The 19,591-nt window shown below is 46.0% G+C and overlaps 1 protein-coding gene across 1 annotated transcript; it reads left to right on the top strand.

Moving 5' to 3' along the window:
* Positions 1-16,906: 16,906 nt before the first annotated feature.
* Positions 16,907-17,939, top strand: Rnf183 (ring finger protein 183). The gene has a single exon (XM_032889686.1). It carries the CDS (start codon positions 16,907-16,909, stop codon positions 17,477-17,479), a length of 573 nt encoding a protein of 190 aa, XP_032745577.1. The 3' UTR covers positions 17,480-17,939.
* The last annotated feature ends 1,652 nt before the right edge of the window (positions 17,940-19,591 follow it).

Here is a 19,591-nt window from a genome sequence, read left to right on the forward strand (position 1 = left end):
GCTGTCCCCTAGCCCTGAATTAACTGTTGGCTCTAGGGAAACTGGAGGCTGTCGACAGGTCTCCTCTTAGGGTGGTGGAATGCCTAGTGTGTGCTGGATGCTTGTGGGGTTGCGACTGATAGTTTCTTCTAGAAGGAGACAGTAAGATAAATAGAGGAATAGGGAGGGAGGGGTCCCACTGGTGAGTTAGAGGGTTCTGCACCAATCTCACTCCTTCCTGAGTTCTCCATGTGCTCTGGGCCAGATTTACTTGTCTATGCCTGGGAAGCAGAAAGACCAGCAAGCGTGCAAGTTTCCGGAGCCTTTTAAAAGCTATCTTTGCCTGGTCTACGAAGTGAATCCCAGGACAGCCAGAGCTACACGGAAAAACTCTCAAAACAAAAAGTTATTTTAGAGCCAGGCAGTGGTGTTGCATGCTTTTAATCCCCACATTCAGGAGGCAGAGACAGGCAGATCTCTGAGTTCGAGGCCAGCCTGGTGTACAAAGAGAGTTCAAGGACAGTGACAGCTGCACAGAGAAACCTTGTCTTGAAAAAGAAGGCCGAAGGAAGAAGAGGAAAGAAGAGGGAAGAGGAAGAAGAAAGAGAGAGAGGGAGGGAGGGAGGGAGGGAGGGAGGGAGACAGAGACAGACAGAGATAGAGAGAGACAGAGACAGACAGACAGACAGAAAGGAAAGAAGGAAAGAAAGAAAGAAAGAAAGAAAGAAAGAAAGAAAGAAAGAAAGAAAGAAACTAAGAGAGAAAGAAACTAAGAGAGAAAGAAAGAAAGGAATGAATGAATGAATGAATTTCTTGTAGGCCCTAAGTAGGATACTCTTAGTGTTCAAGATTCTGGCTGCTGAGGTCATGAACTCTTCATTTTTGAGCTTCCTTCTACGTTCATATAAAGGAATTTTCCAGGCAGTTTTTTTCCTTGTAAGCCCTTACAATCTTGTCAATTACATATTTAAAGTTTAATCATATCCCTATTTATTAACATGTATCATTAGGATAAATATAAACTAGGGAAAATGAGTGGTGTTTATTAATGCTCTCCATTTAGACTTGGTTAGACTTGAGAGGTAGAGCAGGAGAATGAGTTCACGGTCACCCTGACCTATATACTGAACTCAAGACCAAGTGAGGCTTCCACACCCTGCCACATGCTCCTCCAAAAAAAAAAGTTTCCCTAAGGTTGGCAGATTTTGTCATGGGTAGCCCAGCTAATTCTACATTCCAGCCAGGCATGTCATGGAATAGCATTGGGATGATCTGTTACTTTTACCCAAGTAGCTTCAAAGAAATATGATTTGTGTGTGTGTGTGTGTGTGTGTGTGTGTGTGTGTGTGTGTGTGTGTCCAGGATGAGCCCTCAGGCTCACCCCAATTAGTGTAGTGAGGCATTTGGTAACTGCTTTAGCGGCTCAGAACAGGTCAGGATGATGGGGTTGCAAGACAGACAGAAGCCAAGGCTCTAAGTCACCTTCAGTTAAGCTACTTGGCCAGCCTGGCTGCACTGTTGCTGAAAGAGAAATGAGCCTCTTTAGTCTACTATATAATTATTTTACTAGGTTTAGTAAACATGAAAATTTCAGATGTCTATGCTTAAAGCTCTAAATTTTCATAAATTGAAAAAAAAAAACAAACTCTAGAAACCAAGACCTGAATGCAGATGTGTGCAGAACTGAGAACCAATAGGTTGCTGTGTTCCAGATCAAGTCAAGCAGACCCAAAATAAAGTTTCAGCCCATCCCCTTCCTCTGTAACGATGGGCAAAGTGCTGCGTGTCTCCAGGCCTCAGAGTTCCCACTTGTGAAGTGGGAGCATCACTGGGAGTTTATGTGAGAACGCGGATGCAGCTCGCAGCATGCCTTCATCTTCACAGACTTCTGCACTGACAGGAGAACAAGGAGAATCTGACCTGCAGGACTGAGCTCTCAGGAGTGACATCATGGTGAGCCTCCAGGCCCAGCCAACCTCAGCTCAACACAGCCTGCTCCAGGAACTCGCAGCCAGCCCGTGGTTCCTGAGTCACAGCATATCACTCTTGCTTTAAGACAGTATTCTGAGTGGTGTGTGATGTTACAAGAGATGTGAGTGACTCGAGCAGGCATTGGTTGGGCTGCATTTGCTCAGTGTGTTTGACCCAGTGTCACTTGTAGTATGGAGAACTGATCTGTGCATGGAGTTGGTACTTGGGTAGCTTCTCGATTGGGACTCAATGATTGCTCCTAGAACCTTCTCGTAACAGGTCCTTTGGTGAACAGATGTGTAAATTTGTGCTCATTCTATAACAAGAAGAGAATTTGTCAGACCGCTGTAATTTACACAACCAGCTTTAGTAGCTACTGCCAGACACTTCCAAAGAATTTGTGCCACGTTGCTCTCGAGCAGATATGCAGGAAGAGTCAGAGTTCCGGCTCTTCACCTTTGGCCACTCTCGGGGCTTTTGAACTTTACAACCCTCCATTGTAGAAATAAAAGTGCTGATGCTGAAGACTGCTCCGCCAGAGTGAGCTCCAGGGGCCAAAAATAGAACAAGGCTGGGCCAGCTAGCTTGGCCATCTACTCTTCCCTACCAACTCCAGTGAAGAGGTCAATTTCATCACACAGCCCGGCGTGTAGACGGGGCCCTGTATTTTTACACACTCACATTTCCATCTCCCAAGAGAATATCTCAGAGGTGGACAGCATGGAGATCAGCATCTCCATTTCACAGCAGGACGGCATGCCTGGGGTCCAAAGGCATGTGGTCGTACCGGCAGGAGTAGGGTCTTGGACACTCATCGTGGTTTTTCCTGGCAAGGCCCTCTGCTTTTAATGGTTTTATGGTGGTTTCAAGTGAAGGCTGAAGAGACTGGGGACAGGTAGGAAGTGTTTGTGCTCATGGAAATAAGTACCATTAAGTCTAAATATTACACACAGAACACCCAATTCATTCCCTACGTTAATTCTTCCAGATCTGGAACACAGCAACCTGCAGGTTCTAAGTCCTGCACAGAGACAAGTGAAAAGCCCGGCCTCGGGTAATGGTGACTGAAACCACTTAGCACTGCATGTCCAGGGCTGAGCCCCCACCCCCACCCCTCTTCATCTGGAAACCTTCTAGCAATTGGCTGGGTTTTGTGATTAAAATGCATGTAGCTGTTTAAAATGAGGCCACACAGAATGTTGCCCATGCTTCACCCTAAGTAAGAAACAGACAATGGAATACCACACATAGTGACACTCCACTGTGGAAAAAATAAATCCATAAATCTGTACACCAATGAAGGCATGGAGGAAAGACAGGTGGGGCTAGAGAGATGGTTTAGTTAGGAGCACTTGCTGCTCATTTAAAAGACCCAGGTTCAGTTCCCAGCACCCACTTCAGGTAGCTCACAGCTGGCTGGAACTCCATCTATATGGAACCTGATGCTCCCTTTTGCTCTCCATGAGCATCTGCACTCGTGCACATAAGGCCATTTACACACACACAGACACACGCACACACACACTTAAAAAATAAAATCTGCAGGGTGTGACCGGTGCCTTTAATCCCAGCAGGTAGGTCTCTGTTGTTCGAAGCTGGTCTACATAGTGGTTCTAGGAGTATGTTGACAGACTCTGTCTCACAAAGCTAAAATAAAATCTTTAAAACGTGTTGACTGTGGTTTATCTGGTGGGGAATGTGAAGGTGAACACACTGCTGGCTTCTGCCTTCACTTGCTTTGCAGTTGGGATAGATCAGCTTTATTTTGTAAACTTACTTTAGAAATAGATGCTACAGTCACAAGCGTGCAGGGAATTGAGCCATGAGAACTGTCCCTGTCCTCTCTGCCTACCATCCACTTGGCTCCCTCTGGAGGTGACAACATGGCCCGCATTTCTGCATCCTATTTTATGTACAGGTCAGCAAATACATATTTTCAGTTTTGTTGTTTTGTTTTGTTTGGACAGGGTTTCTCTGTGAAGCCCTGGCCATCCTGGAACTCACTCTGTAGAGCAGGCTGGCCTCAAATTCAGAGATCCACCTGCCTCTGCTTCCTGAATGCTAGGATTAAAGGCGTGTGCCACCTGGCTGACTTTTCTCTTTTCCCTTTATTTCTTCCTTCCTTTTTTTTCTTTAAGACATAGCTTTTACAGTGAAAAGATTGACCTAATGGGATAGTATGGAAAGACTAGGTCACAAGACCTTTGTTTGTTTTTAAGGTTAATGTTCTGTTTGCATGTATGTTAAATGTTTGCATGTATGTTAAATGTACTGCACTCACGCAGTGCCCACGAAGGCCGGAAAGGTGGCGTCAGAACCCCTGGAACTGGAGTTACCCATAGTTGTCAGCCAGCGTGTGGGTCCTGGGAACTGGACAACGGTCTCCTGGAAGAGCAGCAGTGCTTTTAACTGTTGAGCTATCTCTCCAGCCTCTTCAGGGCCTGTTTGTTTTTTAAGTAAAGGCTTTCCAGCCTGCATGATTTTATGATACAGAGAATGGCAACGTGAGAAAAATGGCCACAAAATGGTGCTTAGATGCGATGGAGGCAGTGGATTGCGAAACACATTTCCATATTTAAATACAAAGAAAAGACACAGGGCTACGCACCCCCGGTGTGTGGACAGCTCTGCACCTAGGATTCGGGGCGACCTTATTTCCTTCTTCCAGGAGGCAGTGTAGCTTTGAAAGTCGATGGGTGGCTTAATCTACACATTAATGTCCTCCTCTACAGAATGGAGAAGATGGTGATAGGGTTGTCCTTGGGGCCAGGTTATGAAATTCACCGCCCCTGGAGAGTGTGCTTGCCATAGCTGGTAATTGTCAACAATTATACTCACCTGAGTTTCGTCATTTCTCAGTCCCAGATGTATATTACAGTAAGAGTTAAGCTTCATTGATAGAGTGGAGAACAAATGAGAGGGGGTGTGGCCACAGAGAGGTGACATCCAGAAGGCCCTAGAGAGAGGCAGTGAGCATGCACACCCAGAGATGTAGGAAACATGATGTCATGACTTCAGGCCTGGGAAAGACTCCCCACTGTTTACTCTCGCTATAATGGCATGCCCATGACCAGTGGTTTATAGTTTAAGGATTTCCAGATAATGGTTCAAGCTGCCAGTGACTTTCTGATGCTTCAGTGCATAGTGGAGAGAAGATGGGCAGCTGGGACTTGTCAGTGACACAGAGGAAGCCTTACTCCTCTTACTGATCTAATCCCTTCCTAATGTGACATCACCTCTCAGCGCTGTCACAAGCAATGGCAAAGACTGTCTTGAGAGGGGACAAGCCGTACCTAAAGCACAGCATTCCACACCTGCCCCTCACAACATAAAATACAACCACTGCACCCCTAAATCCTGTTCCAAAGTCCATCCCAACGTCTTCATTTATTCCTGAGCCAACTGCAAAGTCCAAGGTCCCACTTATCAGCCTGTGAAATCAAAATAAGTTCTCCACATCCAAAACACATCAAGACCAGCATAAGATAGATACGCTCCTGTTCCCGAGGGGTGACTCAAGCCAGCCGCCCACTAGGTCCCGAGTATCTAGCAGAACTGCCAGCATGTTCAACAGGCATTGCGTTCTTCTTGGCTTGGCTGGATCCCATGTTCTGCCCACACAGCACAACCACTGAGAGAGCACAGCATGTGCCCGAATGCTCAGATCCACTGTCCTCTGGGAAGAGAGGGAAACTCAAGGCCTGTTTCATCCTCAGCTCTGACAATTAGTATCCATATTAGCTGGACTAAACGGCTTGCCGTCTGGATCAGCCTGACATCAGCAAAGGCTTGAAGATAGAACTGTGTAAGTTCCCAACTTTTGTTCAATTGACACAGTCTAAGTAAAATAGCAACATTGGAAGTCTCCAACCCTTACCTTTAATTCCTATATCCTCTGCTCTGAAAAAAAAAAAAGGTTTTTTTTCATTAAATTTCATGCCAAAACTGTTATGTTGTCTATTCTTCTGGTGTCAGTGTTTATAATAAACTGTAAATTATTGTCTAAGATTTTTGGGGGGTGCATAAACTGACAACATGTCTGGTTATGTTATATTAACTGGTATGGTTAAGTGGAAGGTTTTTTATTGTAGATGAGAGAGTGTACACCCAGAGGCATCTGGCATAGTCCAAAGCAGAGGGGGAAAAACAATAGACTGAACATGGCCAACAGACTGGACTGGGACAGGAGAGCAAAAGAGAAAGAGAGAGACTAGAACCAAGGGAGAGGACCCAAAATGGAGGAGCTCCTCTGAGGTAGCAGGTGGGAGGAGCTGGGACCTGTGGAACCTGTGAGTCTGGAGACCAGCATGCTCTTTGGTGTGCTAACAGCAACCACAGCCATTTGTCCTTTCTGACAGTGATAAGGAATCGGCTCCTTTGGTAAATGGGAACCTGCTTCACAAGTTCCAGAGGACTACTGGCTTTGTCTAATGGCCAGAACTTGAACCTAACAGGAAATATTTACACGAATAGGGAAAAGCCAGGCTTCGATTCAAGTGTCTACAAGGGTGACTGGCCAATCAGAACTTCCTGATGAGAAGTTTAAGTTTGCAGACCCAGAATCAAAATTATCTTATTAGTCATCTGTTACCCAACTGTGTGTCTGATCAAACAGTAAACATTTAAAATGCATTTTTGGGAGACCACTTTTACCAATTCAAAAGTCTAAAAATGCCACAAATTAACATCTGAAACCTACTCTCCTGTGGCCCATCTACCCATGGCTCTCACCTATCAATTTAGTAAATGTGTTGGTTTACGGCTTTTTTCTGTTTTGTAACTAATAAAAGTGTGTGTGTGTGTGTGTGTGTGTGTGTGTGTGTGTGTGTGTGTGTCTGTATGGGTATGTAGTATATCAGAGGTTAAGAGCACTTTCTGCTCTTGAAGAGGACCTAGATTCAGTTCCCAGTATCTACATGGTGGCTCATAATGACCTGTAACTCTGGTTCCAGGAGATCCAGACCCTCTTCTGGTTTTCATAGGTTCTGGAATACGCGCGCGCGCGCGCGCGCACACACACACACACACACACAAACACACACACACACACACACACACCCCCCGCACATATCGTGAGCTTATGGAATCACTTCAATGGCAGACCATGCCATTTCAGGACAACGAGAATCTGTGTTCCTGGGTTGTGATATTTGTCTCACAATAACTACCTCGTGCTTTGGAGCAAGGCTTTAACGCCAGGGATGATCCACTTTCTCTAGAGCACTCGCCAAGATCAGGGTCAAGTACTATCTTGGGATTATCATCGAAGGCTACTCAAGCCGAACTGTCCACGTTGTGTTTCAGTCAGTGGCCACTGGTTTATTCTGCCCATCACCGTGCGTTCTTCCCCTTTATTTCAGAGCATTCCTGTTATTTGTTTACAGCGTATTTGTCAGAATATTTATTTGCTAGCATTCAGTCTTTTCTCCCGCCATTTCTTCATGTCGTATGACTGAGGAGATGTGAACAAATGTCTATTCACTCCAGTGAGCTGGCTCCTTTTATGTCAATGTGACACAAGCTAGACTTCTTGAAGAGGAAGGAACCTCAAATAGAGAAAATGCCTCCATGTGATCAGGCTACAGGCAGGCCTGTAGGATGTTTTCTCAGTGACTGATGGGGAAGGCTCAGCTCATTGTGTGTGGTGCCATCCCTGGCCTGGTGCTTCCAGGTTCTGTAAGAAAGCAGGTGAGCAAGACATGAAGAGAAAGTCTGGAAGCAGCGCCCCAACTCTCATGGCCTCTGCATCAGCTCCTGCCTCCAGGTTGCTGCCCTGCTTGAGTTCCTGTCCTGACTTCCTTCAGCGATGAACAGTTTAGTGAAAGCTTAACTCAAATAATCTCTTTCCTCCCCAAGTTGCTTTGGGCATGACTAAGACACCCCAGATAAGACCCAGATGACTGACTAGAGAGAAATGGTTGCTGCTGAGCCTGTCTTGGAGGACCATTGAGCTTCTTAGGGTCACTTACAGACTTCTGCTCACCTTAGAGTGACTATGGCCCCACTGGCTTTTGTCAGTAGTGATCCTTGAAGATTTGGCCTTGATTCTTTTTATCAAAATGATACAGAACAACTCATCTCCAGTTACAACAGTTGTGGTGTTTTACCCTCTTGCCTGTTTCCTTCCTCCTATCCCTTCCCAGAAGGCCTATCCCTCCTCAGCCCCCACCCTGCCTCTTGGCTGTGCTCCACCAAGTCTCATGACTCTTGGTTCAAAGGTTCCAAGGTACTGCCTAGGCCAGGTACTTTTCCAGCTGGCTGCTCTGCTCCCCCCAAGCATGAACTAAATTAATTTAACTCTCAAATTCCTGACACGCCCCACCCTCTCTTCTGAGTATGTCTCAGATAAAAAAAATTCCACTGTTTACAAAGGACTTCTTAGCCTGGCCACCCACAGACACGGAGATGACGGACTGACTCTCAGGATGACGAGTGACCCAGAGAAGAGTGGCCAAGAGAAGAGTGTCCCAGAGAAGTGTGACCCAGAGAAGAGCCGGGGCATATTTTATGCTTACTTCGCTTCTTGCAATGTCCTGACTAATTTCTTACCTTCACTATCTTCATTAACTTAAAGCCTTTAAAAATTATTTATTTTTATATTTATGGGTGTTTTGCTTGCATGCATGTCTGTGCACCATGCGCAAGTCTTCAGAGGCCAGAAGAGGTAGTTGGATTTCCTGAGACTGGAGCTAGAAGCAGTTGTGAGCCACCATGGGGTACTGGTTATCAAACCTGGGTCCTCTGGAACAAGTAACCAATGCTCTTAAACACCGAGCCATCCCTCCAGCACTAATGCTTAAAGTCTTTAAGAGGGCTAAAATATTCCAAAGTCCACAGTTTCATTTTATACAACTCTAGGCTAACCTAACATCTATAATTTCCTTTGCATGTATTTTTCCATTGAGTATTTACATATTTAAGATTAAAGGTTTCTGCCAGCCATGCCTGTAGTTCCAGCCAGCACTTAGGAAGTAGAGTTGGGAGGGTTACCAGGTGGGGGCTAGCCTTGGCATCAATAGTGAGTTTCACACCAGCCTAGGTTGCCAGAACATTCTGTCTCAAACATAAAACAACAATGAAACTTAAAGGATGAGGCTCTTGGTAGATTAATTAGTTAATTAATTGATGTTGCAGCCATTATGAAAATAAAAACAATCGGTCTGGTGAAGCTCAGTAAGCGTGGGCATTTGCAGGAAGATTCAGAACAGTCTGTAGAATTTGCACATTTGGATAAAAGGATGAGAAGAAACAAGGAACCCAGCCGTTGTACTTGTGCACACACAAGACATCTTTGGAAAGATACACTAAAAATATATGGCATAATATTTTAATTTTGAGTACAACGAAGCTGCTGGGAAAAGGAAATTTTTACTGCACAGTCATGCTTTCCATATACTAAAGCACATGAATGACCCTGTTCAAATCTCTGATTTATCCTCCATTATATACAGCTATACATATAGCTACATATGTGAGTACATGTATGTATATATGTATGTGTGTATATACATACATATGTGTCTATATACATTTATTTCTACTTATTCAAAAGCCATTGAAAGAACATTAGAAGAATATGGGGACTATAACTACAAAAAATGACACGAGTTAAAAATAAATTTAACTTAAAAATTTTAAATGTGAGCAAAAAGATGGCCATGTGAACTATATTTTTGAAAGATAATTAGGCCATAGGACAGATTCAGAGACACTTCCAGTCTTCCCTTGAACTTCTGTGTGTGGTTCATTTTCATTTTCCGTTATTTGCCTGGTCATGTTATAGTGGTAATAATAATATAGTTCTAACTCACACCTACTGTGTTTCTGTGTGCCATTTACTGTATGTTAACATTTCTAGATATTATTTAATCTGCAGCCTGAGTAGGTGTGTGTGTGTGTGTGTGTACACATATAGCAGCCGAGGAGACTATCAGATGTTTCTGCTGTATTTCTTTGAGGCAGAGTCTTTCGTCAAACCGGAAGCTTGCTGTTTGGCTAGCATGGCTGGCAGGCTCCCAGGTCCTGTCAGCGTCCACTCTTCACCCTCTCCAATGCTGGAGCTACAGGCATGTGCAGGTTTTTTCATGAATGTTTGGGATTTGAATTCAGGTCCTTGTGCTTGCATAACGAATACTCTTACCCACTGAACCGGCTCCCTAGTGCACCCCACAAGGAAGGTGGACCCCCCATCCCCTGAGCTGCAGGTGAGGAACCCAAGGCTTGGAGAAGTGATGTCCTGTGCTCATTGCCTGTATTTATTCAGAAGCCACTGACCCTGAATTCCTAATGGGTTGGCGGCTGGCTTGTTGAAGAATTCAGGTACTTCCTGCTCATGCTTCTCCAGTTCTCTCTCTCTCTCTCTCTCTCTCTCTCTCTCTCTCTCTCTCTCTCTCTCTCTCTCTCTCTCTCTCTCTCTGCCTCTTGCTGGGGTGCTGGGTTATGTGTATTTTGCAAGAGCTTTGGTGTGACTTCATTGCAAGGGCTCAGAGCAGTCATGTATCTGGCTTCAGGGATCTCCTACCTTCCCATCAAAGCCAGGCTGAGTGTGAGTCCAGACAGGTCAGCCCAGGGTAAAAAGGCTTGAGCTCCTCCCTTTCTGAAAAAGACGCTTGCAAGGATGAGTGAACTTCCTCCTGCCAACTCAGAGAAAGCAAGGGTGACTCACAAAAGCAAATGTCCAGTCTCCTGTAAATGCAGAGGTCCAAAGTCATCTGAGGAGGGAAGAGGAAAGCCAGCCAGAGAGTGGATCAAGAGCTGGATGACCCATGCCAACAAGGCTGGCCCCCAGCGACCTGGAAGCCAGTGAGGAAGCCAAAGCACCTGCCTGAAGGCTGGGCTGAGGAGGAGACTGGCCGAAGCTGGTAAGGATGGGTGAGGGTGCAGCAGGTGCTGCTTTTTGGTGTGAACTCTGACATAGGAGGGCAGGCTCTTGGGTCAGTTTTCAAACTTGGCCACTCTGGCTCTGCAGCTAGTGGTCAAGTTACCTTACATCCTGAGCCCTGGTTTCCCCACCCACCATATGGGCATTTACAGAATCATGCTAACTTCTGTACTGACTGCCCTGGGTAGCACACTCAGGATGATTCTTTCCCCACAGAAACAATAGGAAGGGGTCCTGGGCTTCCTCAACAGAGGAAAGTGGAGTTCAGAGAAGCCATTGATTCAGATCAGCAAGAGTCTTGTTTCAAATTGGTGAGACTTTTTTACTCCCTAGTCTATTCTTGTTTCTGGGTTTAGTCAATCAAATGGTCTCTGGAAAATGGAAACAGTTTGTAAAAGACAATGACTTCTCTAAATGTGTTACCACACACAGCTTCTAGCAAGAACCAGTCCCCTTGGAAAGCCATCAAGTGCCATCAGAATACCAGTTCTCCGTGCCTGCTGTCAGGAGGTTGAAAACACAGGGGTGGGCGGAGGCTGCAGAGAAGTTTCTGTTCATGAAGACTGCAGGGTGGTGTTTAGAATTTACTGTTGCTGAGCGGTTCTGCAGGAAGCTGGGGCCCATAAATCACTGGTGTCTCCTAGAGACACTGAACTGTGCGGTGGGTGCCTGAGAGAAAGACCTCAGATAAGAACCCCAGCAACAGTTGCCATCTTTTTTTTTTTTTTTTTTTTTTTTTTTTTTTTTTTTAAATTGGGCATCCATTTAGAGCTAAGGTCATGGAACTTCAGAGAATGTAGGCCTGATCTAGGGTGATGGAGGGAGATCTTTAGGGAAAGCAAGACAAGTTTACCAGAATAAAGTTAACATTTTCTTAAAAAAAAAGATTTATTTTATTTGTGCATTGGTGCTTTGCCTGCACACTTATCTGTGTGAGGATGTTGAACACCCTGGAGCTGGAGTTACAGACAGATGTGCGCTGCAGTGTGAATTGTACCCAGGTCCTCTGGAAGGGCAGCCAGTGCTCTTAACCGCTGAGCCACCTTTCCAGCCCTACAGTTAACATTTTCAAGTAACAGAATTAAAAGCAAAAGCTCTAGCAATAATCTAAATTGACAGTTTTGCACACATTGATAACCATTACTGACATTTAGTGCTAGCACACACCTTTAAGCCTAGAACTTGGAAAGCAGAGGATGGCAGATCGCTGTGAGTTTGAGGTCAACCTGGTCTACGTAGAGTTTCAGACTAGTCAGGGCTACTTAGTGAGATCCTACCTCAAGCAAGCAAGCAGCAAAGAAACAACAGAAAACATTTGGTTGTGTATCTTAAGGGAGATATTTATCCATAGTGCAATGTGTTTTTCAAAGTAGATCTTGTTGTGATTGTCTTGACACTGATTCTTTAATTCTGAATATTATTATATTGTAGACACACTCCATAATAAGAAATGTTCTACCACACCGTTTTGAAGGCTGCGGAATGTCTCTGTCTTACACCCATCGTCTATAATAATACAAACCACCTTCTAGAGAGCTGTATGTGCATGTCCGTCTCTGAAGGTGTTTTTCATGCCGCTCCCACCATCTCTTTCTTTCTGTTTAAGTTAAAGATTTACAGTTAGTTTATGAAGCACACGCTTCACCATGCCATGCTCACATATGCATAGCATTGGGCTTTGCTGACTCATCACCTCACTGCCCTCCTCCCCTCCCCGCATCTCTGTTGTGGGTCCCCTTCCTATATTCCACAGATGAGAAGCATGTGACATTTCCTTCTCCTCCAGTGATCCTCTCTAGTTACCTCTCATCCTCCATATACACAGGTACATTTAAATCTAGACTCTGAATCTGGCTTATTTTGCTTAACATGGCAACTTCCAGTTCCATCCATTTTTCCATGGATGAAATGGTATAATTTAAGCTCCATCATGTACACCTAGCACTCGTTCTACAAATCCACTGATCTGATGATGGGCATCGAGGCTGGTTCCGCATCGCTTGGTTGATTTGCATAGTGCAGCAATGAACAGATGTCTCCGTGGTGTGCGTGTCTGGGCTGCTGCTGATCGAGCCCCCTGTGGGTTTACACCCAGGAGTGTGGATGGGTCAGAGAGTAGTTCCAGTTGGTCTAGGATAGCGGTTTTCACAATGGCTCCCCAGTTTACACTCCCACCTGCAGAGTACAAAGTTTCCTCCATATCCGTACCGATGCTTATTTTCCTTTTCATTTATTTATTTATTTTTTTTACAGTTGTTTATTTTGGGGGAGCTTGCCCCACTGTGCACACATGGAGGTCAGAGAACAATTTATAGAAGTTGGTTCTTTCCTTCTATATGGGTCCAGGGACTGGAACTCAGGCCATCAGGCTTGGTGGCAAGTTTCTCACGGAGCACCTGAATGGACACCTTGTCACTGTTCGTTCTTCTTTGTTTTATTGATAGCTGTTCAGAGTAGGCAAGGCGCAATCTCAACATAGTGTTAATTTACATTCCCCTGAGGCTAAGGATGCTGGACATTTTTTCACTATGTATCATAATCTTCCCGAGACACTCTCATATGACCTACATCAGACATCACCTTTATACACTTTTTTTTTTTAAAGAGATTTATTTATTTATTTATTTATTATCTATACAGCGTTCTGCCTGCACATACACCAGCAGGTCAGAAGAGGGCACCAGATCCCATTACAGATGGTTGTAAGCCACCATGTGGTTGTTGGGAATTGAACTCAGGACCTCTGGAAGAGCAGACACTGCTCTTAACCACTGAGCCATCTCTCCAGCCCACCTTTATACATTTGAACTAACTGCTGTAGCTATAACTGACCTTCATTTCCACTGTCGGCCCTTCCAGTGCATCCTCTGGACTGTAGATGGAATGCCATTTTAAATAGGGGACTGGAGAGATGGCTCAGCAGTTAGGAGTACCTGCTGCTTTTCTACGGGATCCAGACTCAGTTCCTAGCACCCACACAACATCTCATAACCATTTGTAACTCCAATCTCAGGACTCATAACCTCTGCTGGCTTCCACTGGCATCAAGCATATACTTGGTGAACTGACATATAGGCAATACCAAAAAATTAAACTAAACATAAAATGGATATAAGAACCCCATGTTGGCTCACACCTGTGAGCTCAGCACTAGGGACTCAGAGCCCAGAGGACCGGGAGTGTAAGCCCAGACTGGACAACTATCAGGTTCAAGGCAGCCTGAGGGGTAGCATAAGACCCTATCTCAAATAAAGCCTCCAAACAAGTGAAAATAAGTCAAGGATTAGTTATACCCCATCAATAAAGCTCAAATGAGTTCTGGGATTAATAGACTTTGCCTCCTGCCTTTGCCGTGAGCACTTGGGACTCTTGCTTACCCCAGCCATCTGCCCCTTCACTTCCTCACACTGGCAGAACCTACCTGAGAACTCTGAGCTTGGAGATGTGATGTTCCCGGGACCTGGCATGCTCTTCCTCCACTCTGGCTGGCTGATTATTTTCTTTCAACCCTGAGTTAGCAATCACGTCATCTCTTTGGAGAAAGCTTCCATTCCAAGCCCATTTTCTTCTTAGTTCTTTATGGCATTCATTAAAGTCATGCATTTCCGTGGGAGTGGTGGCACATGCTTTAACTAATATAGAGGCATACAATATATATGATATATTATAATGGAAGATATAGATGTATGATATACATTAGATGAGATCTGTATTATTTCTGTTTCTCATTATTTCATGAGATATTGTTTTTGCCTCCACAGCCTATGGACGTCATGAGAGAAAAGAGAAGGTCAGTTTCATTCCCCTTTATATAGCTCAGTATAGGATATATGTACCTGGTACAGCGCCTGGCATGGGGAAGCATTCAGTTAGTTATTGGGTAGGTGAATAGCTCGTTGCATGGGGCATCCACATAGATCCTAGTGGCTCTCCCTGTTTCGGTCATGGCTGTGCCACCTCTCCCTGAATGTCATCTCCTTAAAGATGAAGCATTTTCGGAGCTTTGTCTTTGGAGCAGAGACTTAGATCTAGATAAAGCCAGGAGGCCCCGGGTCAAAGTGGACACAGGTTTTGCTTCAGGCATCCGTTTGGTCAGGGAATAGAGCATCACGTCAGTTCTCTAAGGAAGTCGGGCTGCCCCAAATTCTTCCCCTACACAGCTCCTGCATTCCCACCTGGAGTCTTCACCAACCCGAGGAATCTCAGAGGAAACAAGAACACTTCCTATTTGGCTCTTTCCACATATCCTGCAGATAGACTGAATGGACACAGCTTCTGTGTTTGTGGCTGTGAGTGGTAGAATAGAATTTCAAAGTCATGTCCCAGTGCCATCGTAACTAGCTAGGGTCACTTCTCATTTCCATGGAGAGTGAGTGGTTTCGATAGAGAAGTAGTTTTCTTAAATACACCACCCCACCCCTGACCCCACTCCCTCGGACAGCAGCTCAGCTCCTCAAATCATTTATATGACCAACATAGGCAAGAGATTAAAAATCAAGTGCTTCCGCTTGAAATGAGGAAGCAGGGCCAGGACGCTTCTCTTCTAGACTGTCTGAATGTCCCTCTTTGGGACTGTTGACTGTCCCTGTCCTAAAGGGTTGCCTATTTTGGCTGCAGCTACCAGGTTAAAAGATGAGGCGATGGGCTGGAGAGATGGCTCAGAGTTTAAGAGCACTGTCTGCTCTTCCAGAGGTCCTGAGTTCAATTCCCAGAAACCACATCATGGCTCACAACCATCTATAATCAGATCTGGTGCCCTCTTCTGGCCTGCAGGAATACATGCAGGCAGAAAGCTGTATGATGTATACATAATAAATAAATAAATGTTAAAAAAAAAAAAAAAGAAAGAAAATTTGTAAAAAAAAAAAAAAGATGAGGTGATGAAGAGGCTTTGGGGAGTTTGATGGTCAGATCTCTTAGGTGTATGCAGCAAGTGGAAGATACAGCAGGCAACTCCTGTGTGCAAGGAGAAGATGCCAGCCTTTTAGAAAAAAAACGAGGGCCCAAGAGAGAGGAAACCCAGAAGACTTGCCCTCATGGTGATCTAGAAAGAGGAAACTGTCACCCTTCCCTTCCCAGGCTGATGATTTCAGGTATGAAAGGGGCCCCCTGGACCTGTGTCTGCTCTACATTCAACTGCTAGCCACACCCCTTGTGTGTGTGTGTGTTCACGAATGCTTCTCTGTGTGTCATTTGGGTCTCCCAGGCACCACTCTGGCCTTGATTCCAGGCAAGTGTGCTGAGGCTGCAGCCAAGGCTACCTGGCAGCTCCAGGTGCTGTGAGCATGCTGTCATGGAAACGGCCCTGGGGTTGGTGGCAAGGCGGCAGTTTCCCAAAGCAGAACAGGAGAGGGAGAGCCGGGGAAACTCGGACCCTTCAGAGTGGTCGCTCCGATTCCCCTCCTACAATTCACAAAACCCAGGTGGGTGCTGGGAGAAAGTGGGAGGAGCCAGGAGAGGCAGAGAACGGAGAAGAGACACACAGCCGATCTGGGGGCGGAGTAGGGGAGTCTTCTCAGGAACTGTTCACTAGGACCAGGACTAGTCAGTTGTGAAAGTGTGAAGAGCTGGCTGCTGGCCCAAAGGAAGGAGCAGAAAGGGGTCTGGCATTGTCCCTAGAGGAGGGACAGAGCCAGTCTCTGCTCTAGTCAGGGAATTGAGTTTGCAAGAAGCACCTTTTCTTTAGCAAAACTCACTGAATACGCCTCTCTTGCTCCATAGAGCCAAGGCAGCCTAGAACAAATGTAGGGAGCATAGGCTACACCCTTAGCCATCTCCACAGCCAGTTCATTCTGGTGCCTCTGGAAGTGTGGCCCATAGGGTTGCTCAATCCTTCACCCTGGGCAATGGGCAGCTGTGTAGCTGGAGTCTGTGACCCCAGGACTGGATGCTCTTGGACAAAATGCTTTCAGACATACATTCCTCCACCTGTGAAATGTGGGTGGATAGCTTTTGTCCTCTCAGAGCCGTGAGCTGTAGACCAAGTTCAGGGACAGTGCCCCATCGGTGTATTTTATCTTTCTCCCCTTCCAGGGCATCCCCGTGAGGTTCCGGCTCCCTGTATGTGATCAGAGGATGAGTGAACCACAGGTCCAGGAGCTCAAAGCCGAGTGCCCTGTCTGCTGGAACCCTTTCAACAACACGTTCCACACCCCCAAAGTGCTAGACTGCTGTCACTCCTTCTGCGTGGAATGCCTGGCCCACCTCAGCCTGGTGAGCCCAGCCAGGCGCCGCTTGCTCTGCCCACTCTGTCGTCAGCCCACCGTGCTGGCTTCAGGGCAACCAGTCACTGACTTACCTACAGACACTGCCATGCTGACCCTGCTCCGCCTAGAGCCCCACCATGTCATCCTCGAGGGCCACCAGCTCTGTCTCAAGGACCAGCCCAAGAGCCGCTACTTCCTGCGTCAGCCTCGGGTCTACACCCTGGACCTCGGCCCTGAGCCAGGGAGCCAGACTGGGCTTCCTCAGGACACAGCCCCTGACACCAGGCCGGTGCCCATCCCCAGTCACTACTCTCTCAGAGAGTGTGTCCGAAACCCTCACTTCCGGATCTTTGCCTATCTGATGGCTGTCATCCTCAGCGTCACTCTGCTTCTCATCTTCTCCATCTTTTGGACTAAGCAGCTCTTTTGGGGCATGGGATGAGCACATTGTGTTCCAGGACAAGGAGCAGAGCCGTTCACAGTGGCTGCTGGACCGAGGACTACTGAACTGCCTTTGGTGTTACCTTTCTTGTAGTATTGCTCATTTCACAGCTCGGGGATCAGCTAGATCTGCGTTGGAGAACAGATGCCCGACAGGAAGAGAAGAGCTGAAGGGTCAGAGACCTGATCTTAAACTAGGAGGGTCATGGAGAGTAGAGAGGCAGTTCTATGGCTACATAGCCACATAGTGAGTTGTGCCAAAGGGCTGGACAGCACCACCCAGTCATCCAACTGGCTGAGATAGCTTGTAGCATCTTTCACTGGACCGGAGTTGAGCTGTTCGTGGGTTGCTGAAATTCTGGAAAGTGTTTCGATTCTGTGAGCCCCTGTGCCTCCCCTCCTCCCCCATTTCAGCTTTTTCTGATCCTTGCCACTGTTCCCAGTAAAGGTAGTCTGCATTCTCTAAGTCATTGATTTTTTTCCCCCCTTCCACAACCTTTACTGGGCAGACAGAGAGGGAAGAAAAGACAGGATGATCCAGAGGTAGTAGCTGACCCTCAGGGGAAGGGAGGGTGTGCAGGGGGACGTCTTCAGATGGAGTGAAGAAATGAATCTAAGGTGAAGGATGCAAGGCTGACTGGGAAGGACTTGGGGTTCCTCCTGGTCAGTGCTTGCGGGACAGACGGAGCCTAGCTCAGCACTGTAACTCGGGCCTCCAAGAGGTAAGGCTGACACCTGGACAGAGGTAGTGCTTCAGGTGCGCCTCAGGTTGGAGTAGTGTGGGGCGCAGGAAGTGACCTTGGTTTTCTCTTCAGAGGACAGAATCTAAAATTTAGCCCAGTCAGCTGCTGCCTGATACTGTGCCACATAAATGCTACTTCTTTGGTTTGAACATGTCCTTCTGGCTCCCAACTTTGAAGCAATCTCAAAGTGTCTAATACACAATCAGGAAAAGACATCTTATTTTTTTGTTGTTGTTTTGGTTTTTTTGGATTTATAGAATAAGCTGTCAGAGGTAACTTGAGTCAGTTTTATTTGCACTAAATAATATTTACACAGAAGTATAGTTTATTTGCAACTTCCTTAGGATTACAAAGGTATAAGATACTAAAAAATCAAGATGTAAACTGTATTTTGATTTAGTAAAACCAGACAGTTTTAAGCTCTGACGTGATTTCTCCATTATGAAACAAGTTCCTCCTGAGACAATCAGCCTGTGTCTCTGTTGACCTCATCAGGTAATTGCACTGATAGTGAAACGCACATTTCCCACTGACTTCACTTCTCTATAGAAGTGCTTAACTTTGCAGCAAGTACATTTGGCAACCATCCCTCCATATTCTATGAACCAGTAAGAGCGACAGGGGCAGAGAAGAGCTGGTAGAAGCCCAAGAAGGAACACTTCTCCTCCAGAGTCCCTAGTCCAAGGAAGCAGACGATGGAGCTGAGGCTCAGCCCAGGGTTATCCTTGAAGTCCTTTCCTTAAGAATACAACTTACGGCTGGGGATTTAGCTCAGCGGTAGAGCGCTTACCTAGGAAGCGCAAGGCCCTGGGTTCGGTCCCCAGCTCCGAAAAAAAGAACAACAACAAAAAAAAGAATACAACTTACATTCTTAGGGTGCTGGGGATACCAAATGAATCTAAGGGTGAAGGGTGCAAGGCTGACTAGTAGTTTGTCACCCTTAACAGCTTTCTTTCTTTGAGACAGAGGGTTAGGATGTTAGCTCCTAATTTGTATTTGTGAGGTCTAACCTTGGGGCAGTGTTAGTCACTTTTATGTCATTGTGACCACAATACCTGTTAAGAGACAACTGGAGGGGAGGTTGCTTTGGGCTCCTGGTGTCAGAGGGTACAGAGCATGTGGAGGAGCTTGTGACAAATCATGGCATACCAGGAAGCAGAGGGCAGCTGGAAATAGAAGCTAGTCCAATAACTTTCTTTTTAAAAATTTGTTTATTTAATGTATGTGAGTACACTGTCGCTGTCTTCAGACACACCAGGAGAGGGCATCGGATCCCATTACAGATGGTTGCTAGGAATTGAACTCAGGACCTCTGGAAGAGCAGTCAGTGCCCTTAACCCTGAGCCATCTCTCCAGCCCAAGGCTAATAA

The sequence above is a fragment of the Rattus rattus genome, chromosome 1 (assembly GCF_011064425.1).
Source record: "Rattus rattus isolate New Zealand chromosome 1, Rrattus_CSIRO_v1, whole genome shotgun sequence".
In the NCBI taxonomy this organism is placed as follows: domain Eukaryota; kingdom Metazoa; phylum Chordata; class Mammalia; order Rodentia; family Muridae; genus Rattus; species Rattus rattus.